This window comes from Lithobates pipiens, unplaced genomic scaffold (genome assembly GCF_037356315.1).
Source record: "Lithobates pipiens isolate NorthernLeopardFrog02 unplaced genomic scaffold, aLitPip1_a1.2 Scaffold_13, whole genome shotgun sequence".
Taxonomy (NCBI): domain Eukaryota; kingdom Metazoa; phylum Chordata; class Amphibia; order Anura; family Ranidae; genus Lithobates; species Lithobates pipiens.
In genome coordinates, this window is record NW_027507718.1 from 8,987,796 (window position 1) to 9,013,696 (window position 25,901).

Below are 25,901 nucleotides of genomic sequence, written 5' to 3' on the forward strand. Positions count from 1 at the left end.
ACACACACTTTTTCCCTCTGAAAATCAGGGGGAAATCGTGTGTGTGTGTTATACGCCGATTCCTGCTGCCTCGGAGTGGAATGAGAGCCACTGGATTACACACAGCCGCGACCTCCTGTGTATTCAACGTTCAGTCACACACATTCCCGCCCCCCTGGCCCGGCATTGGACCACTCCAGCACTGGCAAGGCTGCAATGATCGGCAAAGGCAAGTCTGCAGATGGACACTAAGCAGGCTGCAATGATGGGCATGTTAGAGGCTGCAGAAGGGCACTAAACAGACTGCAATGATAGGCATGTATCAGGCTACATTGACGGGCACTAATAAGGCTGCATTGATGGGCATAAATTCTTTATTTAAAATTTAATTTTTTTCCCCTGAAACTTCCCTCTTAAAGTTAAGGTGCGCATTACATGCCAATAAATATACGGTAATTCCTTAGTTAGTACTCTGTCCCACTTGACAATAACGCTGCTGTGCAACTTAACTGTAGAAGTAACAGCTTTTTTCTATTGGAAAAGTTGGGACAAATAGCAAATCTACTGGCTGGTTTAAAAAGCAACAGAACTTTTATGGTGAGGACTGGCTGAGAAAATCAAATGCTATTGACAGACTGCATTATTTATGTCAATAGTTTCACCTTAAATCAACTCTGGCTTTTGCCCCTCACTGGACAATAGATCAGTCTTCCAGTAAAAAATAAAAACAAGCACAATCTACAAAATGTGCTAGGCAAGTTAAAAAACGAAATATATATCAGTAATTGAGCAATGTGGCCAGCAGAGGGTGCAAGAAGCACATGAGTAACATCACAGCAACAAATTTACTAAACGGCATATACACTATTGCTCATCTTGGACACGCGTGCATATAAACAGGGCATCAGGAAAGTATTCACAGTGCTTCACTTTTTCCAAAATGGATTCAATTCTTTATTTTCTGTAGAAATTCTACAAATAATACCCCATCACAAATAACATGAAAGAAGCTTGTTTGAAATTTTTGTAAATTTATTAAAAATAAAAAACAAAAAAAATCCCATGTGCATAAATATTCACAGCCTTTGCTTAATACTTTGTTGAAGAACCTTTGGCACCAATTACAGCCTCAAATATTTTTGAGCATGAGGCTACAAGCTTGGCGCACCTATTTTTGGACAGTTTCTCCCATTCTTCTTTGCAGGGCCTCTCAAGCTTCATTGGGTTGGATCGAGAGCGTCAGTGCACAGACAGATCTCTCCTGAGATGTTCAATCAGGTTCAAATGTGGACTCTAGCTGGGCCACTTAAGGACATTCACAGAGTTGTCCCATAGCCACTCCTTTGTTATCTTGGCTGTGTGTTTAAGGTCATTGTCCTGTTGGAAGATGAACCTTCGCCCCAGTGAGGTCCACAGTGCTCTGGAGAAGGTTTTTTTTTTTTTTTTTTTTTATCAAGGATGTCTCTAAATTGCTGCATTCATCTTTCCCTCGATCCCGACTAGTCTTTCAGTTCCTGCTGCTGAAAAACATCCCCACAGCATGATGCTGCCACCACCATGCTTCACTATAGGGAGGATATTGGCCAGGTGATGAGCGGTGCCTGGTTTCCTCCAGACTTTGCCATTCAGGGCAAAGAGTTCAATCTTTGTTTCATCAAACCAGAAATTTTTTGTTTTTCATGGTCTGAGTCTCCTTCAGGTGCCTTTTGGCAAACTCTAGGTGGGCCGTCATGTGCCTTTTACTGAAGAGTGGATTCCGTCTGGCCACTCTACCATACAGGCCTGATTGATGGAGTGCTGCAGAGATGGTTGTTCTTCTGAAAGGTTCTCCTCTCTCCGCAGAGAAACGCTGAAGCTCTGTCAGAGTGGCCATTGGGTTCTTGGTCACCTCCCTAAGGCCCTTCAACCTTGATCACTCAATTTGGCCAGACCGCCCGCTCTAGGAAGAGTCCTGGTGGTTCCAAACTTCTTTAATTTATGGATGGAGGCCACTGTGCTCATTGAGACCTTCAATGCTGCAGACATTTTTCTGTACCCTTCCCCCAGATCTGTGCCTCGATATAATCCTGTCTCGGAGGTCTACACACAATTCCTTGGACTCCATGGATTGGTTTTTGCTCTGACATGCATTGTTGACTGTGGGACCTTATATAGAAAGGTGTGTTCCTTTCCAAATCATGTCCAATTAACTGAATTAACCACAGGTGGACTCGAATAAAGTTGTAGAAAGAGCTCAAGGATGAGTGATTCAGTAGATTCAGTAGGATTCAGTATAAAAAGGACGCACCTAAATTCAATTTTGAGTGTCATGTGATTTTTTTTCATTTTTTATTTTGAATAAATTTGCAAAGATTTCAAACAAACTTCTTTCATGTTGCCACTATGGGGTATTGTTTGCAGAACTTTAAGGAAAATTAATTTAATCCATTTTGGAATAAGGCTGTAACATAACAAAATGTGGAAGAAATGAGGCACTGTAAATAAAACATGAATTCCACCAGTCTCATTCCCTTCCTCATCCCCATATGTGCTAAATGCACTGCAAGTTTTAACATCTTCTTGCTCTGAAGCAACTCCTTAATCTCTGGGACACAATGTCAACACTGTGTGTGAGTCACTGACAGTGTCATACAGTGTAATGACCTAGCAAACTCGTATTTGTTACACTATCATTAGATTAGAGTGATTAAAAAAGGACATGTGCCCCATTATATCAGTTGTCCATTTCAGAGTCTCCCTTTATATCTGGGGTACTCATCAGTGTCTTTTACATCAGGGTCCCCACCAGAGTGCACCCTTACATCAGGGTTTCCCACCAGAGTGCCCTCTTACATCAGGGTTTCACACCAGAGTGCCGCTTACATCAGTTTCCCCACCAAAATGCCCCCTTCCATCAGGGTCTCCACCAGAGTGCCCCTTCTATCAGGGTCCCCACCAGAGTGCCCCCTTATATATCAGTTACCACATAAAAATGCCCCCTTAAATGTGGTGCCTGATTCAGAGTGCCCCTTTACATCAGGTATTCCCATCACTGTGCCCCTTTACATGGATTGCCTCCTTACATAAACGGTCTGCATCAGAGTGCTCCCTTACATCAATTGCCCCCATTGGACTGGTTTCATGGATCAGTGGATGCATTTTTTAGAGATCCGACCCCGAGGAAGACGCTAAATCCTATGAACTTGCACCTGGTACATGGTATACAGTGTCTTGCCTCTTCTGAAACGTGACAGATTCTGAACAGGCTGACTGGCAAATACATTATTCTCTTTGCTACAGGCATGGAGAACGCAGGAAACAGGATATACCAAAGCACACATTAATAAGTCATCTTTTGGATTCACTAGTGCCAAAAACAAACTAGGTATTCTTACAGAGGTTAGATCTCCTATTTTCCCTTATGAAATCAGTGCTGCAGCAAAACATTTCACTTTACAGCTAAGGACTTACAGAAATCATCTGGCTTCTCAGTTCCTGTAGGTGATTTCGCATAAGCTTCATGTCCTTGGAGCCAGATGCCCCACCATCCAACACAAACAGCTTGTCAGAAATCTGGAGGTCATTGCCAAACCTAGGAATTCAGATGAAAAAAATAAATTCTTGTAGCCATTTTCAAAAGAACATTTTGGAGGAAGTGCAAAATCTGTACTTTCCAAAATGTTTAACAATTAGAAAAAGAGCATAATTGTCTGCAGCATAGGCATTTTATATAATCTCTATAATTACCTGTTTCTAACTTCTTTCAGCAGCGATATCTCTTTGTCATATCCAAATTCTCCACCTGCTGGACGTGGGAGGTTGACAATGTCTGCGTGGGTGGCAACCAACACCACTCGCAACAGATTCTTCAGCTTCCCTCCATAAGCTGTCATGATAGCAACAGAAAACAACCATCAGCCTATACACACCACAGGTATGAGAATAGAAGTCAGTATTTCTGCATTGTGCTGATCACAATGCAAATACCTATCTCAAGGACATGGATACGCATAAATGTCATCTTTACAATGCCGTTCACTTCAGCACTTGCCTTATTCTCACAAAAAAAAAAAGACAAATTGAACAATACTCCAACAATCTTTTCTGGGCTTTCTATGAACGATCTACCATTATCAACAGTCCAGTGGTAAATACACATCTCTGACAAGGCTGCATTTATCATTACACAAAGAAGTGGCTTTCCCCTGCACAGATATTATTTTATGCGTTTTTTTCTATCAGTAATGGAAAATAAAAGAGCAATTGGGGATCCCCTCAATTTTCAAAGCTATGTTAGAAACAGCAACATAAGAAACCATTATGTTTAGAAAAGCTGAGCCAACAAAGATGGCTTGCTGGTACCTATAGGTTACAGTGATGGAAATCCAGATTTGACCTCTGGATACTGTAGGGCAAGGGTGCACAACCAGTGGCCCGCGGAGCCCTCTGATGTGGCCCGCAAACCTCCTGCTCTGGGATAGAATAGAATTTAAAGAATACTGTTATTAAAGGTCAGTTTATTACTAAAATCGTAGTGTATAAATGGGCATATCTGTTCTGCAGTGGTTACTGGGCTGCTTTCAAATCTGAAGGTGCAGAGCAGTTTACCTGCGGGTTACCTGCACTGAGCCATAGACTTCTATTATTACCTGCGAGTTTGGTGAGCTTTCTGAAAGTGCACCAAACCTGCAGAATATAAAAGAAGTATATTTCAAACTGCAAGAAAGCCAAAAGTACACTGCATTGCACACGTGGTGAGGGTAAACCACAGCCCATCAGTGTGAAAGCAGCCTTGGACCCTTTTCACGCGGTCAGTCCGACCAATTGGACCCTCTAAGTAGTGGCAGACATAAACTGACTTGTGTTCTACCTCCAATACGATCCGCTAAAAAGTATTGTTGGTTGCATCCGTGTCCGCTCTGCAAATGCAGAGCGGACACAGACATGCCATCCACCCGCTCTGCTCATTGTGGCCCGCGACCGATTACCAAGTCGCTTAAGTGGCCCTCGCTCTTCAAAAGGTTGGGCACCCCTGCTGTAGGGGTATTAGTAAATAGTTTTTTTTATTGCAGTTAATGACAAACTGTAAATAGAAAAGAGCACATTCTACTGCAGGTTTTTGTCATCCCAACATGCACTGAAAAATTTAATTTTCCAGAAAAATTAATAACTTAAAACAGAACTAAAAGGCAAACTTTTATCTGTGTTCCATTGAGATTTCCCTTCACTTCCCGTCCCATAGCCAAAACAGGAAGTGAAAGGAAATCCCCCCAAAGTGAGGGAATCCCTGGTTGTCACCAGGGTCAGCAGAACTAGTGTCCACATTGGAAGATTTCCCCTCTATTCCTGTTCTGGCGACACCTCAAAATGTGGGGATTATTTTCAGGTCAAATTTTGAAAATCTCCCAAACATATAGCAATAAAAAGCTGACAGGTGCTCCAATAACTATCTACTCTGTCCAAAACGAAAAAAACAAACAAAAAAAAAACACTTTTGGTTTTAAAGTGGTACTGAAGTTTTTTTTATTTTTTTATTATCACATTATGACAGACTTATCGGTCATAATGTGCCCTCAAATGCTGCACTGTCATCGATCCCACGGATCCCCTGGCACTTCTATATTCACCTCGTCTTCATTCCGGGTCCCACTTGAATGACTGGGCTGTGATGATGTGACTCCCGCACATGCTCACAGGATTTACAGCGCCACAGCACACCGCGATTGCAGTAAATGCACACTGAGCTGTGCATGCACATAGAGTTTAATACTATTTTAACTATACTTTTTTCACTGAAAATGGGACATTCCGCTTATCTGCCTTCTCCCCCTCTTCTTTGTTTTGGCACTACTTTTTTTTTGGGTGGGGACACGTGCAGGTATCTGGGTTTGACAGGTACCTGCTCCAAAAATGGCCAAAGAGCTTGTTCAGGTGAGGATAACACTGGATCCCTGGACAGATAAGTGTCTAATTATTAAACATCTGTAGGTACACTATTTGTAGATGCTGACCTTTACATTTTTTTTTTATTTCTAGGGTGAAGAGCTGCTTTAATTTCAGCTGCTAAAACGCTTTCTAGGATTTCTCGGATTGTCACCAGTGGCTCATACACTTTGACAGCTCTAAACATGTAACAGATAACTGAACAACAGGCATGTAACCTTTATCAAGCAAATGCAGTGCAAGATAAATTACTTTTCCTCTAAAAGCCATTTAAATACAGTATGATTGCTTAAATATCTTATGCCGACGAACAAGCTCTCTCAATAAATGAAAGCATCCCATTTATGTTGCAACGCTCCATTTTTATTTTAAAGTGTGAAATAGTTCCCCGGGAAAGTAACAGAACACAGCTCCTTAAGTAGTGGTTTATTGGATCTACCCCGCTAAGCCAGCTCAGTGAATTTGATTACACTTAGAAAACATAAGCTGAGAAAGTGATCCGATGGTGCAGAAAATCAGGATTAGTGGTTAAAGTGTTCCTGTTTAGTGACCTCATGTGGTGACTAGAGGGAAAAACAGCAATATTTACTTGAAAACATAAAAAGGTCATAAACCGTATTTATTATAAAAAGTCATCTGGTATAATGGCATATGGAATTTAGAACATAAAAATGACTAAAAAGACAGCTTGTTCATAATACAGGGTACTGTTTGGAATCTTCCCAGGAAAGGGCTGCTTTTCATGTATATTGACAAGACAGCCTCCAGACAGATTAACTACCTGAATATTTGGGCAGTGAAGCAGGTTCTGTTTTTCAAAGTCCTGCTGCTCTAGGGCATAACCTAAAGCTGGTCAACTACTAGTAGATTTTTAAATGAACATTTGTATGAAATTCACATCCATACATTCGATGACTTGACAAATTTAGTTAAAAAAAGGTTTGCTTTTGCAGTTTATTTGAATCTACGAAGGCAAGAACTGACCTATAAACATAGGGATTGCCTGAAGAAATATATCACAAGACATGGGCTCCATGGCTATCCTCTACTGAGTCAAATCATGACTCCCAATTTGTAGATGTTGATTTAGAGGGATAGATAGTCGATCTGCCTGTACTGTAATAAACCCGGACCTTAGATTTGTATTTCTATCTGTATTTTGAGGACTAGCAACCTGTATGTGCATTGGTTTCTTGGCAGAGGGACTTGGAATCACTCTCTCTTAGATGTGCCTCTTTACTTTAAAGGAAAAGTACAAACAAAGCTCGTTTGGCTGTACTTCTCCTGTGGATCACAGGAGTGCAGTTCGTTCTGTACTCCTGTGACCCATTTTCAGCAGACTGAAAGCCCACTGTCGGCTGACATCACAGAGTCGGTCCAGGCATGGGCAAGATCGCGATAATGGCGTTGGGATCTACCCACATGCCTGGAGCAGCACCTGGCTCAGGCTCTCAGCAAGCCGCTGAGAGCCTGAGCCATCTGCCCCCCTCCACAGCCCAGCACTCCAGTGAGCTTGGGGGGGGGGGGGACAGAGCAAAGAGCTGGTGAATGACAATCACCAGCTCTCTGCTCACAGGGTTGTGTGAACCAAGCGATCGCAGGTGTTTGATTGCTCGGTTCTCAGTGTTAGAGGCGTTTTCCGTATACCACAACTAAGTCGGGGAATGAACAAGTGGGAGAAAATCACAGTGACATACCTATTGGCTCCTCCACGGGCATAAGTGACTTCAGGAAATTTAGCCAGAATATAACCTGATTTAACTGGATCTCATATGGCTCTTCAAGGCTGAAAACCACCATATGAATTGATGTTGGGTCATTCACAGCAAAATAGTCATAGCTGCAGTAGTAGGTAGGGTTTCCAGAAAACTCCCAGACACTGAAATCTCCTACACCTATGAAAAAGTAAATATAAAGCAGAATGGATTAAGCAAAGGCACTATAAACACACCCACAGTCAAATACAATGTATGGTAGTTAGTGTGTGCTGGCTCAAAATATAATTTTTGTATGCATAGTTATGTAAGGCATGATGTGTTGGTGCTATTCATAACTGAAAATAAAACACATATAGTACAAACTCCTACACAAGACTGGTGAGCTAGGATTTTGACTTCATACAGGAAAAAAGTAAAAGTATACTGATCACTATACATTCTTGGCACGAAAGTGCCAAAATACCGACCATCTGTGCCTCTCTGGCATGAGATATATAGGATGCCCATCACATTACACCCTGCACATGAAAATGGCTGGTGTTGACCATCTATACTTCTGTGCCATTAAAACATAAACCTAACAACTGCCATACTTCCCTCAATATGACATATTCTTCTACTGACCTATAATGGCTTGGCTTTAAAATATCATGTATGGAGCACAAGACTGCTATACAACCTTCATATGAAAATGTCAGCTAACAATTACAATCAACCAATTTACTGTAGATTAAAAAAAAAAAAAAAAAAAAAAAGGATTCTTGCACATACCATTGAGATTGGCATTCTGTATGTCAATAGCTTTGGTGGACTGGTCATCGATAGAACAGTGAGGATGATTGGATGGGGAGACAAACACCTCCAGGACCCCTTTTGTCAGGCCTGGCTCAAACATCATGCTCCGACTTCTCACACTTACATTTTCACAGCCGGGGTATAAATCACAAATGCTCACTGAAACTAAGCACACAAGAAAATGGTTAGAAAATGCTGCCCAGCGCCTTAGTAAAACATGTCTGCCACAAATGTGTAATATGCTGTGATTAATAAACCATCGCACAGGGATGATTGTCTTGATTTATCAATATCTGGAAGAACTTGTCAATTGTAAACCAATCAGGTTCTCCATTTCATTCTTCCACTACAGGTCTGAAAATTAAAGAAAATCTGGCAGCTGTGGGTATCACACACTGATAGATGAGCGAGTTTAGAGCAAAAAACAAAAACATTTTTACTTATTGGAATGATATGCTCGCTTAATTAAGAACACACCTCTAAAAAGCCTCATTAACCAGGAAAAAATAAAAAATCAGGCAGGATTCTCAGAGGTAGAAGCATGCCCAGATGCAAGATGATATCACTACTTACAGTAGCCCAATGCTCTAGAAAAACAATCAGTGGGGCATATCAGGAGTCCTTCTTCTAAGTGAGGTTTTAGATGACCACTACTTACAATATGAGCTATTGAAAGCCTGCCTAAGCACAGAAATATTGTTTACAGGCTTTCAATTTCATTAATTTTAAAGGAAATACCATATAGCAATATTTTGCAATTTAACGTGTATGCTTTCGTTAAAAAAATATATATATATATATCTTTATTGCTGCCTGTGTCCCTAAGATTCATCTGTGGGGCATTTCTGGTGACCATTGTGTCTGGTACAGTAAATGATGGGAAATCCAAAACTGGGTCGTCACCAACAAGAGGCAGGAGAAAGCTTCCAATGTGGACAACATGCTCTGATGACAACTGTATAAATAGGGAATTCCAATTAGAGAGAATTATTTTCACTACCTGTTAGGTCTTAGACTGGAAGGGAAGCAAAATCTCTCAGCTGGCATAACAACAGCAAAAAACGATTTAAGGTGCAAGTTTACTTCACAAAACATGAAATGAAAAGGTGAACAAACACCGTTCACCCTCCCTATCCCCAGTCCCTAGTGCACTCACCGCTGTGTTTGACTAGCGTTCACTACCCATGCAGCCAGTACAGCAGTCTGTGGGTTTAAAAGCCACACTCTTCTTCCCCTTCCTCCCTTAGGGATGATCAGGGTTATTCTAAATGGTGAAATCGGTCACGTGCCAGCACACGACCAATCCGTATCGCTCTGATCCATCCTGGCTTTCAAATCCCCAGACTGCTTTTCCAGCTTCATAGGTAGTGACAGTTCATCATCCATAGAGGTAAAGGTGCAACAGGGACTGGGGGGGTGTTAGTTCACCTTTTCATTATTTTGAAAAAAGGTGAAATTTTCCATTCTAAAAATCTTGGTCCTCAGGCACACTTAAATATGACAACCAGCAATATGGAAGTTCAGTAACTAGCATGTAAGTGTCAGAAATAATTTCTATGAACCAAATGCACTCAATCTTAATGAGATGACTGCATTTTGTATGTATTTGCCCTTTGCACCATCTTATTGAATGACCTGGACAGCATTTCGAGCTGTGTGTGCAGATCACAAGGCCTGAAATCAATCCCAAGCAGTTTATCCTTTAGAGAAGGCAAGTGTTGCCTTGGTGTAACTCAGGGGGAAATGACAAAGCCATACTGACTGTCTTAGGAAACAGAAATATTCTGTTGTCTGCCTTATCATGCATAGGAAAAGGCCAAATGATGTCACGGAAAGCATAACAAACGTAATATGATTTATTGCTTTAGCTCTTATCTACAATTTCATTCCGGTTATAAAATGTAACAGGTATTACATTACCGCAGAGCTATAAAAGCAAGCAGGAATAAATTAATATATTTACTTTATAACAAATGATTCAGTACTAAGGTTTTGAAGAGAAAGACACATTAAAACAAAGAATGCTTGAGAGAACCTCTACTATGGAAACAATATAAAAGTGATTACCTAGGACCTACATTCAATGCATGCTGTAAACCTTTACTATGCTTTCAACGTAAAACAGTAATGTTATACTGGACGTTTTTGTTTACCTGAATTTAGATGTGTATATAGCTTTAGCATGGGTGCTCAATCTGTGGCCATCTAGCTGTTGTGGAACTACAAGTCCCATGAGGCATTGCAAGGCTGACAGTTCCAAGCATGACTCCAAAAGGAAGAGGCATGATGGGAACTGTAGCTCCACAACAGCTGGATGGGCCACAGGCTGAGCACCCATGCAAACTTTCCCTAAAATAAGTCATGGCATGCCTTTAAGCCCTTGTACACACGGTTGGAGAATCCGTCGGAATGTGTCCTATCGGACCGTGTCGTCGGATAATCCGACTGTGTGTGGTATGCATCGGACTGATTCTGTCGGAATATCCGTCGGACCCAATTTTCCAACATGTTGGAAATATTTCCCGACCAACTGGGCCGATCGGACACACGATCATGTGTAGAGAATTTTTATCGGACCAAGTGCCACACATGCTCAGATCAAATTCCTACATCAAAGCTATTGGCTACTAGCCTGAATGTAGTCTCATCGTAACGAAATTACGTCATCACATTCTGAAAGATCGGATTTTTCGCCAACTTTGTCCGACTGTGTGTATGCAACAGTTTCGGACAAGATCCGACGGACAAAATCAGACGGATTTGGTTGTGGAAATCTCTGACCGCGTGTACAGGGGCTAAGAGTGGTGATCAACCCTTGCCAATTCATTGCTCACGTTCCTTTAACCTCCTACATTAGTAAGCTGTGATAAGAACAGTTACAAAGCACAGGGCATCAAACGCAAGCTGCCCATACAAATAAACCTAAGATCTTTGTACCCTTTGAGGCCTTGGATCGGTTTTAATATATACAGTATATCATTGGCTAAGAGCTTAGGCTGTAATCCAACAACAATTCTTAACTATTTCCCAATATGAGTCAAGGAGAACATTGCAGATGATCAGTAATGTCCTTCAAAGAGTGATTGACAGCCGAAAGTTTCTGCACTGCACCTCTTCTGTGGAATCTGCCCTTGGTCTTTCAAAGCGGATTTGTAACCGGTCATCACAAGGTGCTGCGCTCTATATCACTTTTGTCTATAATTTACCCCACTAAGGACTAACAATTCACCAGACCTGAGCAAAAGGAGAAAAGAAGCTTCTAACACACAACTCTTTTGCATTACTTATCTGGTGAGAAGTTGTTTGATCAAGGATTTGAATTTAATGTTAAAGTAATTGAGGTCTTAAAACATGCAAAGATGACTGTGGCTGCATTTGTTTAAAACCTCATACTGAATAATTAAAGCACATTAGCACATCTCAGCTATTTTCTATTTCTTTGCCACTTACACTTAAGGGGTCTTCCCCTTCTTGAATTGACCTCTGTTCATTGGAATAAAGCCAACATGTTCAGTGTGATGAATAGGCGCTTGTGCTGCTTTCCACGGTAAGAAATCACTGGTTTAAAAGCATTTTCATTTGTAACTCAAGCACTTTACTTAGCATGACTTGAGTGTCAGAGTCATTATATCATGCATTGTTATTACTACGCACCAGCGCCAGAATACAAATCACGCCAGTAGAAGTTGCCCCATTTGTCACCGAGTAGAAACTCTAGAGCTCTGGAATCTGCTCCCTCATCTAGCATAGGTATTCATTGCTGGTTTTGTGCTACCCACTTAACGCGATTAATCCAAAAGAGACTTAAATCATTTTAAAGGGATTTCCTACTTTACCTACAGTTTTAATCAAGCTCACAAATCTCTTAATAGCGAAAAGATGCAAGTACAATTCCTTTAGGGCTCATTCACAAGTGTGATTAGGAAGAACAGAGCAATGGTCATTAACATAGCTATAGCGTTTATTACGCATTTTTGAAGCATTGAAAAAGCTTCACAAAAGCATGTTAAACACCCATGAAATTTGTTTATCTAGGGCAGGGGTCTCCAAACTTTCTAAACAAAGGGCCAGTTTACTGTCTTTCAGGTTTTAGGGGGCAGACTGTGTCCATTGGGAGTAGAAATGGACCTGACATCATTGAGAGAAAAATATTGCCCCATTGTTTGTGTCAATGGGAGTAATTGTGCCCCATAATTGGTGTCATTTGGAGAAATTGTGCCCCATTGTTGGAATCACTTGGAGGAATTGTCCCCCATCATTGGTGTCATGGTTCCCCATTATTGGTGTCATTAGAAGAAATTGTTCCTCATTGTTGGTGTCATTGGGAGAAATTGTGCCCCATCATTGGTGTCATTGGGGGAATTGGGCCTCATTATTGGTGTCATTGGGAGAAAATGTGCCCCATCGATGGTATCATTGGGGGTGAATAGTGCCCCATCTTTGGTGTATTTGGAAGAAATTGTGTCCCTTCATTGGTGTGAGGGGGGGGGGAGGATTGATTGATTATGTCCCATTGTTAGCATCAGTGGATGAAACATTCCCCCAAGGGCTGCATAAAAGCAAGCAAAGGGCCGCATCTGGCCATGGTTTGGAGACAGCAATGTAGAGGAAATGATCTGCTTTGAGACGTGGGTAGCTTGTGTTATGATGGCAGACATTTTTTTTTATTCTCTGCAAGAAGGATTTGCATAGTTTGATCTCTTTGACACTTGGCTTGGTCCAGCTCAAAATGCTCATAGAAAGATCATCATGGTCACTTGCTGGCACTGACTTTTTGCAGACACAAAAAGCTTTGCCACTAGCAATAATGCTCAATGCCTCTGTGTATTGCTGGCTAATTGATGCTTTTTATATGCACACCGAGAGAAATGGTGTTGCCATATGGCTACTCTGTACAAACAGGAAATGACTGGAGCGGCTCTGTCTTAGTTCTCTATTATTTCTCAGTGAATTCTGGGTTACAGGAGCCTCCACTGCCTCTACCCCAGCACCCAGGCTAACACTTTATAACTGCTTCACATGTGCTTTAAATGCTATAGGTGCGGTTACAGCGCACTACCATTGACATTACTAATGGTGGCTGACAAACGGCAATACCTCATGAAAGCGACATGCTGCTTAAATCTTTAACACAACATAATGCTATCACACCTGTGTGTACTGCAGTGTGTGGTGCCCATTGTAATATTGGTGGCAGGCATTCAAGAACAGTTAGGCATTAAAAACACTGCTTAAACACAGCCTAAACTTGAGTCTAGCCAGACATGACTTGGTCATCATCCACTGTAGTTGTAGCTGGGGAAATTACCATTTTTCTATGGAATAGCCCTTACCTCAGTAGGCAGCCTGAAGAACTGATCAGAATGGACCCCCTGGCTAATTTCTTACGATTGGTACAGAATATTACCATACAGTGCAGACCATAAAGGCTTAGCTTGTGTGAATATCATGTTTTTGCACAGAACGGCCACTATATTAACTTCTAAAAAGCTCAGTTACTGGCTGGTGAACAAACTATATCAGTCTCATGATGAGCAGCAGAGTTAGGAGACCCCCCACCTTGTTTTTAGCTATGTTTATGAACCTCACTATCTAGGATGCAGAGAGCAAAGTTTTAAGGCGATCCTTCACAAAAGGCCTAGACAACTCTCCCAAAATCGAGAAACCAGCTCAAAAGTGTTAACAGCCATTAAAAATGTGGGTTTACTCTAACATTTCTCTGCCCCGATGACCATATACACAATTTTCTTCATCTCTCTGCCTACAGCAACCATATGTATATCTAATAACCCCCTCCCTCAATCTCTGATATGCATCTTTTTTATAGTTTATAAATACCACTATGCCTTACAGTGACTGGGCTTAGGGGGTATCATTAATCAAAGCTTGCTTACTCACACCTACTTGTCAGAAAGGGAAACTATTTCACATAGCCTGGATGTGGGACCCAGCTGCTCCTGTGCTCCATATCACGTTACAGGAAGTTTATCACAAGTCACCCAATTTATACAAGAATCCAGGATTTCCTGTAGTGCATCCACATGTGGGAGTGTTATGGGAAAGATATACCAGGCTCCTGGGAACTTTTTCATTTACCACCAGGACTGTAATTTTCCAACCACACAAACAACAATTGTGCTGGCCAGTAGCTTTTATAAATTTACAACATGATAGCTTCAGACAAATGAGATCACATGGGACCCATTTGGCTCCACTCCCTCCACTGGCAGATATGACCCGATATGCATTTTTAGAAAGGCCAGTGCAGTCAATTATTAGAAAAAGCTGTGATGGGCTCTATTATTAGATTCAAATGCCATGCAAGTAACCTCTACTAATGTATTTGTTAAAGTAGAACTAAGACACCTTTCACACTGGAGGTGTTTTTTAAGGTGCTTTTGGGCTAAAAATAGTGCATGTAAAGTGCCTAAAAAACACCTCCCCTGCAACCCCAGTGTGAGAGCCTGAGCGCTTTCACACTGGGCTGGTGAGCTTGCAGGAGGTTAAAGTCGTGCAAGAATCATCTTTCAGGTGGTGAAAGAGCGGTGTATACATGGCTCCTCCACCGCCCCTACCATTGGGATCAATGGGCACCGCTGCCGAAGTGCCTGCAAAGCACTTCGGCAGCGGCACTTTGCACGCTAAAATTAGCAAAGCTTTACCGCTGACACCCCCCGCCCCAGTGCGAAAGTAACCTTAGGCCACTTTCACACTGGGGTGGTGAGGGCACTGGCGGTAAAGCGCCACTAGTTTTAGCAGCTCTTTACTGTTTTAGTGCCGCTTTTCACTCGCTAGCGGGGCGCTTTTAACCCCCCCCGCTAGCGGCTGAAGGGGTTAATAGCACTCACAAAGCCCATTCATTTCAATGGGCAGGGCATTTCAGGAGCGGTGTATACACCGCTCCTAAACCACTCCAAAGATGCTGCTTGCAGGACTTTTTCTAACGTCATGCCTGCACACCGCTCCAGTGTGAAAGCACTCAGGCTTTTACACTGGAGTGACAGGAGAGGTGCTTTACCGGTGCTATTTTTAGCGCTAAAACGGCTGCAAAACGCATCAGTGGGAAAGTGCCCTTTATACTTTAAAAAAAGATTTTATAAATCAACATAAAAATATTATAAATTATTAATTAAAAAACTTGTAAAACATTAAAAACCATATTATAGCCCCTATATTTCCCCTTATGTATATTACAGTAGAGTAGTTTTGACAAAATTATTATATAAACTCAAATCACCTTTAAGCCTACCTGAGGTTTTGGAAGACAGTGGTGAAGAAGGAAAGCGCGTTGAATTCGTGGAAGAAAGGCGAGGCCTTCGCCTCCGGAAAAAGCTACGAATAAGCCCACATTTCAGGGACTCTACCAGTGTGGTCTTCCCAGAGCCGACATGTCCAAACAATTTCAGTTTAATCCTTGGCTGTGGGCTTTGGACAGGTCTCAGCTGCTGAATGAATTGAGTTCTGTATGTGTCCTGAAGATGATTAAAGAGAAATGTAAAAAACAATGGAAATTCTCTGGCATAATAAACATTTCTCTAAACATTTTTCTAGAAAAACGTAGAAATTAAAAAAAAAAAAAAAAAAAAAAAAAGAAGGAGGGAGGAGGTGCCGACAGATTCCAGCAGTAATTTTCTCCACTGTCAGAAGATATTACTGTTAAAATCAAAATGTCCATAAAGAGGATATAAAAAAACAGGCCATGTTTTTTTTTTTTTTTTTAACAGAACATCCTTTTCCTTTACCTAGCACAGCACTTGTACTTTATTCAGAGTGGAAATGTTCCATTCTGACATAACTTGATGAAATGCATTCTGACACTACACAACGCTACAAAGCAATCTCTGTACTCGCTGTCACCAAAGACAGGAATAGGATTGCATGAGATCTCAGGTGTCTCAGACAGCATAACTTTACAGGGAGATGCGATTCAATCTTAGCCATTAATAAGTCTGATTCTCAGAGAGATGTACAATTATCACACTATACTTTATTTATACCAAGATGTATGATTCCAAACCCTAGCATGTGTCAGATGATGTTGCATATAATACAAAGCCACAAGTATAGGTCTATAATACAGATCGAAATATTTCCTACCCAGGCAGGATAATTATTTCTTATTCCTCAGGGGGTTAGATAGTCCCACTCAAAGCACAGCAGTTGCCTTTTATGGTCAATGTTGTGTGAAAACGTTTATTATATAATGTGTGAAATGCTCCTTCCTACCCTTTAAGGGAACTATGGAAAAGTATTTTCAGCAGTTACACACTTTATTATTTTATCACAACAACATTATTACTTATTGCCAGCTATTAACTTTTTCATGACTTTTATTCATATTCTCATTTCTGGAATTCATGTACAGATGTGTCGATTTTCCTTCTAGTAGCCACCTTTACATCAGGTAGTGGAGACAGCATCCCTGCAGAACAACTACTGGGTAGCGTTACCAGACAGGAAACATACCTGTGTCTGTAGAGAGCACATACGGCTACATTGCTTTAGACCAGTAAAACACTAAATGACATGGTTATTAATACTCACCCTCTGGCTTCAATGCTTTCAGAGACATTGATCACAAAAAAAAGTAAGATCAGGAACATCAAAGATAAGTCAGAACGGTTATCGTGATACTACTTCTAGCTTAAAGTGATTGTAAAGTTGTTTTTTCCCCCTATAAAAATAACAAACATGTTATATTTACCTGCCCTGTGCAGTGGATTTGCACAGAGTGGCCTGGATCCTCTTCTCAGGTCCCTCTTCAGCTCTCCTGGCCCCTCCCTCCTGTTCAGTGCCCCCCCCCCCCCCCACAGCAAGCAGCTTGCTATGGGGGCACCCAAGTCAAGTCACAGCTCCCTGTGTCCATTCAGACACGGACACCCGACCCCCTATCTCCCCTGATTGGCTAGCTGACTTTGACTGACAGCAGCGGCAGCCAATGGCGCCGCTGCTGTGTCTCAGCCAATCAGGAGGGAGAATCTCGGATGGCTGAGACACGCGTGGACATTGCTGGACAGAGAGGGACCTCAGATAAGTATTAAGACGGCTGCTGCACACAGAAGGCTTATTATCTTAATGCATAGAATGCAATAAGATAAAAAAAAAACTTCAGTCTTTACAACCACTTTATAGTATAGGTGAATGCCCCCCTTTGTGTATTCTTCTGGCTAGCGTAAGGTGGGCAACTCATTACATCATTTGGCTGTCAACCATGGCTGTGCTGGGCAGGAGTGTGGCAGAAAACAGATTATGGAAGATACCTGCGTGATGTCCTGTACTTCCAAAAAACAAGACCAGGGATGCAAACTAACCACGCATGCACGGATCTGCTTCCATGCATTACATGGCCAGTTTAGAACAAGGGGGACCGTCACGATCAACTAGGGAATTGTAGTAAATGAAAATGTAATAGATTACTATTAGATAGATACAAAACATATACTTTCATTAAACTGTACTGAAACCAGAGGATCATTATTACAGCCAAGAAACTAGCACTTGCAATCTCCTTTTCTTCCAAGAAAGGTATCCTTTAAAGTGATTTTCCTATGAGAGAAGTATAGGGGTCCCATTGCAGACCCCCCTTCCACCGAATCTGCCTGGCTGGGCCTGACAGCATTATGTTTCAGTCACAATCCTAGAATATGCATACTGTAAATAGATATCAGAACTAATTATCTCTATACTTTAAAGCCTAGTACACACAGGCCGAATGTCGGGTGCCCTTGGCCTGTTCAATAGAAACTGTCCAACATTCGGCACGTGTCTAGAGCAGCCGGCCTGGCTTCTGTGGAAGTGTCTTGACCGAAAAAGGTCTGCCGACAGGCTCCTGACCAGCGCTCTCAGCGATTGGCTGACTGGAGTGTTCTGCGGGGGGGGGGGGGGGGGGGGGGGGGGGACGACACAACAGCACAGCAAGGGAAATCACTGTACTAACATAAGATTGTTAGTACAGCCCTCCGACCTGAGCTGTCAGTTTTTTATTTGTTCAACCCCCCCCCCCCCCCCCCAAAAAAAAACTAACTAGTAGTGTGCTCAATGCTTAAGTCTGCAACTCAAACAGGATTGAAGTCAAAACATCAGAATGACAGCCAGTGTCCCTTTAACTAAGCATGGCAGCAGGGAAAGCTTTACATGTACACATCAGTAAACCTTCTAGGCAGGATTTTCCTGTCAACAACACAGCCTCTTCTCATTCAGTAGGATTTTTTAGAAATGTGTAAAAAAACAAGTGTCTAAGAAAGTGTAGAATTCCTCATTTAGACCCCTTTCACACTGGAGTGCTTTGCAGGTGCTACATCGTGAAAAATAGCATCTGCAAAGCGCCCTGAACGAACTGCTCCATTCACTCCAGAGTGAAAGCCCAGGGACTTTCACACTGGAGCGGTGCGCTGGCAGGACGGTAAAAAAAAAAGTCCTGCTAGCAGCATCTTTGGAGCGGTGAAGAAGCGGTGTGTATACCACTCCTGCCCATTGAAACCAATGGGGCAGCGAGGCTATACCGCCGGCAAAGCGATGCTGTGGGTGGTTTTAACCCTTTTTCAGCCACCAGTTGGGGTTAAAAGCGCTCCACTAGCAGCCGAATACCTCCGCAAATACGACGGTAAAACACGGCTAAAAATAGTGGCGCTTTATGGCCGATGCGACCCCTTCCCCAATGCCAAAGGGGCCTTAGTGAACATAAGTCAATACTTTTGTAACAAATGACCTAAACTGCATGGGAATAGACAAAAGCAGCATAAACTAAGTCAAATGGTACAGTAAATTCCCTTGCTCCCATGTATTCGCCTCGGTTCACACTATAAACCAAATGTGAAATCGCACAGAACTACACTGCATTCCTGTTCAATTCACATGCAATTCAGTGCAGTGCTATTAGAGCCCATTCATTTTGAATGGGCTCAAATCACAACATATCAAAGTCGTGTATGCACCAATTTTGAAACCGCACTGCAACTGGATCCCATGGTACTTTAATACCATGAAATCCCCTGCAGGCAAACGCACCGCATTTGCAACCTGCCTTTAGGGTATGGGGTATGGTTAAGATTTTACTGACACCTACTGCAGATCGCAAGGGCAGTGCGCTTTGAATGCAGTGTGGGAAACGCACAGGGATTGCAGGGTTTTCCGCACTGCATTGGTGTGAATCTAGGCTAATGGAGCGACCCAATAGCAGTAAAACCGGACTGTTCTAATCCGACCCCTCAGAAATGCTTTAGCCAGATGTGCACCATAAAAAATACACGTAAAATATTTTATGTACCAATATTTGTGGTAAAAGCATTTTTTGTAATTTATTGCACAGAATTATTATAGACACACACTGCCTATGGGTAGTAAATAAAAATTATACGACATTTGATTCCACAGAATCTCTGCAGACAAAAAAAAAAAAAAAAAAAAAAAAAAATGTAAAATGAAATTTAACTGTGTAACGGATTTGGAGAGAAAAGCAAATTGGTAAAGTCACCAGTGAATGTTTTTATCACATGCCATCGCTGTTGTGGAAGAGAGCATTAATCACAATGCTGACAGTAATACAGGCTGTTCAATCCTATTAGTGTTCCGCCTTAAATATGGGCTCTGAGGATAAATGGAATAAGCACATCTTGACATGAGCTCGGCAGAGATAGACATTTCCTGCAGGGGAAATCTCCGCAGTGGTGCACGGCAATACATGTGGAGAATACATCTCTGCAGCACAAGCACGACCCAGGAGCTGGGGCTTATTTAGCAAATAACAGAAGCAAAACCCGAGCTGTAGCCATAGCAACCAATGAGATAACATTTTCATTAGTCTAACTGCATCAGACTTCTGAGACTGAATGGCAGGTTGCTGTGGGTTAGAGCATACAGCTGCTCATGCTGCCTTCTTAAATTGTTTAACTTCACACCATGATGCAACTTTTATCCAGAATACAGTAAGCCCATATAAGTTTTCCATCCAACTCACGCTGAGGGTTACACTTTAATCCTTCCATGACCACGGTATTTTGTGCCTTTGTCATCTGACTGATTTTAGACAAATGTGTAACTTGCAAACACTCTGAAACTGGAAGTTAAAATGGTGCATGCATGTAAACTTGCAAAATGGTGAAGTGGAATAATAAAATAAAAAAATGCAGAACTATTCATCCTGCAAAATGTGCAGGATCTAAATTTGTTCTGTGTGAATCTAATGTCACTAGGCAATTTTTTCTCCAGGTTGGATATTCTTCATTCATAGGAATAGCATGAATCAGGAAAATGCTGCATTATCACCACTAGATGGAGCTGATGAGCATATGAAATAAATGCTAGATCGCTAGCTCCATCTGGTGGCCATGATGCAGCATTACATGTGGTTTTGCAGGACAAATCGCTCTGTAAACTTTTGTTATAAATACACCCAGGGCTGCTGATAGAAAACATGGGGCCCCGTACAGCCTACCTGATGGAGCCCCCTTCAGCTCCACCCTCAACTCAGCCCCTGACCCCTCCCCTGGCCCCGCTTTGAACAAATAATCGCATGTAAAATCGGATCAGTGGACAGATCCCCCACTGAACACGCGGATTCCACTCTGTGTGTAAGAAGCCTTTATAACAGACAGCAGCCCAGGCAGGTTAAGATCATCAGCATTATAATAACAAAACAGACAGCAGGTGCTCTATCATGGCTGGCATTGTCACAGTGTGTCCTAGGGCATGGCTGTTGGGTGCCCTTGTTAACTTATTGCCAATGTCATGTGACACACTGACAGAAAACCTGCTGACTGCTGCCTGTGTATTATAGAAGGTGACATAGTAATGTGCAGTGTATATCTTTCATCCACCTACAGGGGTGCTGCAGCAGTCACAATAAATTCAGGCTTCCCTTCTGCTCCTGGGCGCTGTCAGCTGCCTTGCCGCCGTCTGACAGCCTCTCACTCTCCGTTTCCGTCTCTCTGGAGCCAGCTACTCCTGAGAGATCACTCCACCAGGGAAGGAAATGGGCATCAGCAGCAGGTGGCCGGGATATGTAGCACGGTGTGGAATGCACTGCACATGCGCCTGAAAATGAGGAAAAAGTCCCTCACTCCCACCAGCACATATCATCAGAGAGGGGCCCGGAAAATAGCAATAATACACCAACTTAAGCCAGGAGTGGCTTAGCGGGGGTGTAATTTAGAAAGCACTTTTTTTATTCTTCGCTGACTGAGGTTGCTTGGGCCCCCTCGGATGCCGGGCCTGGTACAACAGGGCTGGTTGTACTGGCCTATCAGTGGCCCTGAATACACCCCATGTATCACATTCATCTGCAAAGTATCCAAGCATCTGTGCAGGACCTAAGATTTTCTATGATCTCTTGGTTTTAGTTCTTGTGGATAACCAACTCAGACGTCCTAAGCTTTCCACACCTTCCTCCTATTATGTCTTTGAGATCCTTTATTTTTATAAAGTGTAGACTATTAGGCGCTTTGTAGGCACTACAGCGCTAAAAACAGCGCTTGCAAAGCACCCTGAAAGAGCCGCTCCATTTACACTGGAGCGGTGCGCTGGCAGCACGGTAAATAAAGTCCTGCTAGAAGCATCTTTGGAGCGGTGAAGGAGCGGTTGTTTATACCACTCCTACACCACTCCTGCCCATTGAAATCAAAGGGGCAGTGCGGCTATACCGCCGGCAAAGCACTGCTGCAGCAGCGCTTTGCGGGTGGTATAAACCCTTTTTGGCCGCTAGCGGGGGGTTAAAAGTGCCCCGCTAGTGGCCGAATACCCCCGCAAATACGACGGTAAAGCGCCGCTAAAAATAGTGCCGCTTTATCACCAACGGACCCACCGCTCCAGTGTGAAAGGGGCCTTAGTGCGCAGAAAAAGGTGATCTCCTTCTGGACCTCGCCTGTATTCTCCCTTCTCATTTGCCCAGAGCTGCATTTCTTAAAACAAGTAACATATGGCATATAAATGAGCAGAAGGGAGGGAGGATTGGAGCTCATGTACACCATCTATGGTGACCTGCATTTTCTCCACTCTGAATAAATGCGGGTCATCACTAGGGCACATAGAAAACAAATCACTTTCTATGTGTTCTGTTAACATCACAACACGGGTGAGATGTGCGATGCAGTATGTGGACAAGGATAATATGAAATATACTATAGATAAAGCAAAATGTAACAAATTTAGTTTTGGACCCGGCTTACAATACAAGGGGGAGGCAAAGGGAACAGTTATGGAAAATAGCGCTGAGGCATCCAACAGCATTACTAAATTGGAGGACTGTGAATTGCATTTATAATAATAAACTCAATTTAATATAGTGCCTTTAAAAGGTGGCTTCTCAAAGTGCTTTACAAAGAAAACACAAGAAATACACAGGATAAAACAGAGAGAAAAAAAAAGTGGCCGGTTAAGTGAAAGCTTGTCTAAAGAAAAGTTATTAGATTTGATTTGAATTATTTTAGAGAAGAGGACACTCTGCTTTTCTTTGGAAGAGAATTCCAGAGTTTTGGAGCATAGCAGGAGAAGGCTCTGTCTCCCATTGAGTGTTGGCGAGTAAGGGGGCACACAAAAGGCCAGAATTTGAGAAGCGGAGGTTACAAAGGGGGAGCAAATTAATAAAAGTTCAGAGAGAATATGGAGTGCGAATCCATGAAGAGCCTTATAGGTCAGAAAGAGGATCCTAAATGTAAAACCTGACGGGTAGACAGTGCAGGACTCCAGGATAAGGGTAATATGGTCACTTGTACCAGACCTAATCAGGATTCTGGCTGCAGAAAAAAATAAATAAAAGAGCGGACAATTTTGAAAAAAAAAACAATATTTTTTACTTTTTGTTTTAATATCCAAGAAAATTTGATCATCAGTTTAGGCCAATATGTAGTATTCTACATATTTTTGGTTAAAAAAAAAAAAAAAAAATAGCAATAAGAGTATTCTGATTGGTTTGTGCAAAAGTTATAGCATCTACAAAATAGGGGATAGATTTATGGCATTTTTATTATTATTATTATTATTATTTTTTTTTTTTACTAGTAATAGCGGTGATATTTAGTGGGACTGCGACATTGCAGCGGACAGATCAGACACTTCTGACACTTTTTTGGGACCAGCGACATTCATACAGCAATCAGAGCTAAAAATAGCCACTGACTGGGAAGAGGTTAACACTAGGGGGCGATCCAGGGGTTAAGTGTTCCCTAGAGAGGTGATTCTAACTGTCGGGGGGGGGGGGGGGGGGGGGAAGAGTGTACCGACTAGAGGAGGAGAGAAATTACTGTTCCTGATCACTAGAAACAGCAGATCTCTCTCTACTCTCCTGTCAGAACAGGGATCTGTCTGTTTGTTTACATTGACAGATCCGCATTCTGGCTCTCTGAGGAGTGATCGCGGATGGCTGGCGGATGTGTGCGCCCCTATAGCTTCTTAAAGCGGCCAATGTACAATGACGGCGAATCGCTCAGCACAGCACAACTGTGGCGGCTGATTGGCAACTAGTTAAAGGTGGTTGTGTAACAGATATCAAAAGCCCGCTCAAGGATTTTGGAAAAGATATGGGGCGAAGGTGGTTTAAATCGTCCAGAGCCATGTTGGGTTTTTTTTTGCACCAGAGTGATAATCGTTAGTTTTGAGGGTCGTTGGTACAAAACTGGTGCTAACTGAATCATTTATGTTATTGAGAATAGGACATAGAGAACTAAAACAGTATTAAAATAAATGGGTGGGAATAGTATTGAGTATGCAGTTGGAAGATTTCGTATCCAAGATCAAATTACTCAGCGATGCAGAGTCAAGTAGAGAGAAGTGGGAGAGAGAAGAGCTGGTACAATCGGTCAGGAAGTCATGTAGAAGAAACGTGTGGTAAGAATTTGATGCCTTATTATGTCAATTTTTGAGGAGAAAAAAAAATCTGAGAATGTGCTATAGAGCTGTGTTGAGGCTGGTTATGTGGAGGGACAATGAGGTTTTAACAATATATCAATAGAATAGTTGTCTAGGGTTGCTAAGATTTTTTGCAATAACATGGGAAAAATTGTTTGATCTAGTGGTCTCAATTTGACCCTGATAGACACACAATTGATCTTTCCAAACCTGATGATGAACAGTCAGGCCAGAACGGCGCAACCTATGCTCAAGTTCCTGTGATGCTGTGTACACACGACCGGACTTTCCGGGCAGACTTGGTCCGATGGTCTTCCCGACGGACTTTCGGCCGAGTTCCGATGGACTTTCTGAACGAACGTACTTGGCCACACACGAACGGACTAAGTCCGTCCGAAAGTCTGTTAGTTTTTAACGTGATGACTTAAACGGGACTAAACAAGGAAGTTCAATAGCCAGTAGCCAATAGCTTCCCTTGCGTCGTATTTGGTCCGTCGGACCAGCATACAGATGAATGTTTTTTCCCCGATTTTAGTCCGTCGGAGTGGAGTTCATCGGATAGATTTGAAACATGTTCGATTTCTAGGTCCGTCTGATTTTTTTTTTCTAAAAACGATCATACTAGCCCACACACGAGCGGATTGTCGGACGGACTAATCCCTTCGGACCTAGTCTGTCGGAAAGTCCGGTCATGTGCACGCTGCCATTGGGAGTCCAGAACGTTTCCCTCTTTTGTCGATTGTTCCCGGGGTACATTTTTTTGTTCGAACTGTGACCCCTGAGTTAAAACTAGATTTTTTTTTTAAAGACTTGAAAGGGATAACCTGACTACACTTGAAAGCATTTACGAGATCTCCAATAGAAAATGAATATCGAAGTTAATCCCACCATCCTCCTTGTTTTTGATATCGGCAAGCAAGCATGCACAATTTTTTATTCGCAAAAAAAACACCACAGGCATGTATAATTGCATCAATATACAAATATCAGCAAACATGCAAAATGTATGAACAAAACTGGAGAACTACTAAAACAAGATGTCAACAATTATTAGATACAACCAACATTTTTACTTACAGTGCCTTGAAAAAGTATTCATACCCCTTGAAATTTTCCACATTTTGTCATGTAACAACCAAAAAGGTAAATGTATTTTATTGGGCTTTTATGTGATAGACCAACATAAAGTGGCACATAATTGTGAAGTGGAAGGAAAGTGATAAATAGTTTTCAATTTTTTTTTACAAATAAATATGTGAAAAGTGTGGCGTGCACACTTTGTAGGACTCCCTTTCGCTGCAATTACAGCTGCAAGTCTTTTTGGGGACGTCTCTACCAGCTTTGCACATCTAGAGAGTGATATTTTTGCCCATTCTTCTTTGCAAAATACCTCAAGCTCCATCAGATTGTCTGGAGAGCGTCTGTGAACAGTAAGTTTCATGGCTTGCCACAGATTCTCAATTGGATTTAGGTCTGGACTTTGACTGGGCCATTCTAACACATGAATATAATAAATATAATAAATGCACCCATGGTAATTAAAAAATTATTTTTAATTTTATTTATTAGCATAGGAGCCTGGAAAGGATTGGAACTGTTATCATGGGTGTAAATGCTCTGGCTCTTGCAGACTCATGCTGCCGCTGC

The 25,901-nt window shown here is 42.1% G+C and overlaps 1 protein-coding gene across 2 annotated transcripts in view; it reads right to left on the bottom strand.

Moving 5' to 3' along the window:
* DAPK1 (death associated protein kinase 1) overlaps positions 1–25,901 on the bottom strand; it is a 226,725-nt gene that overhangs the window by 10,486 nt on the left and 190,338 nt on the right. Inside the window, exons 20-24 of one of the 2 annotated variants that reach the window (XM_077474824.1) lie at positions 15,664–15,886; positions 8,391–8,579; positions 7,599–7,796; positions 3,706–3,844; positions 3,430–3,550 (exon numbers count right to left, since the gene is read on the bottom strand). In XM_077474824.1, coding sequence (XP_077330950.1) covers positions 3,430–3,550; positions 3,706–3,844; positions 7,599–7,796; positions 8,391–8,579; positions 15,664–15,886 — 870 coding nt within the window. Of the gene's footprint in view, positions 1–3,429; positions 3,551–3,705; positions 3,845–7,598; positions 7,797–8,390; positions 8,580–15,651; positions 15,887–25,901 lie in introns of both variants that reach the window. The other variant, XM_077474823.1, reaches the window with a different exon arrangement.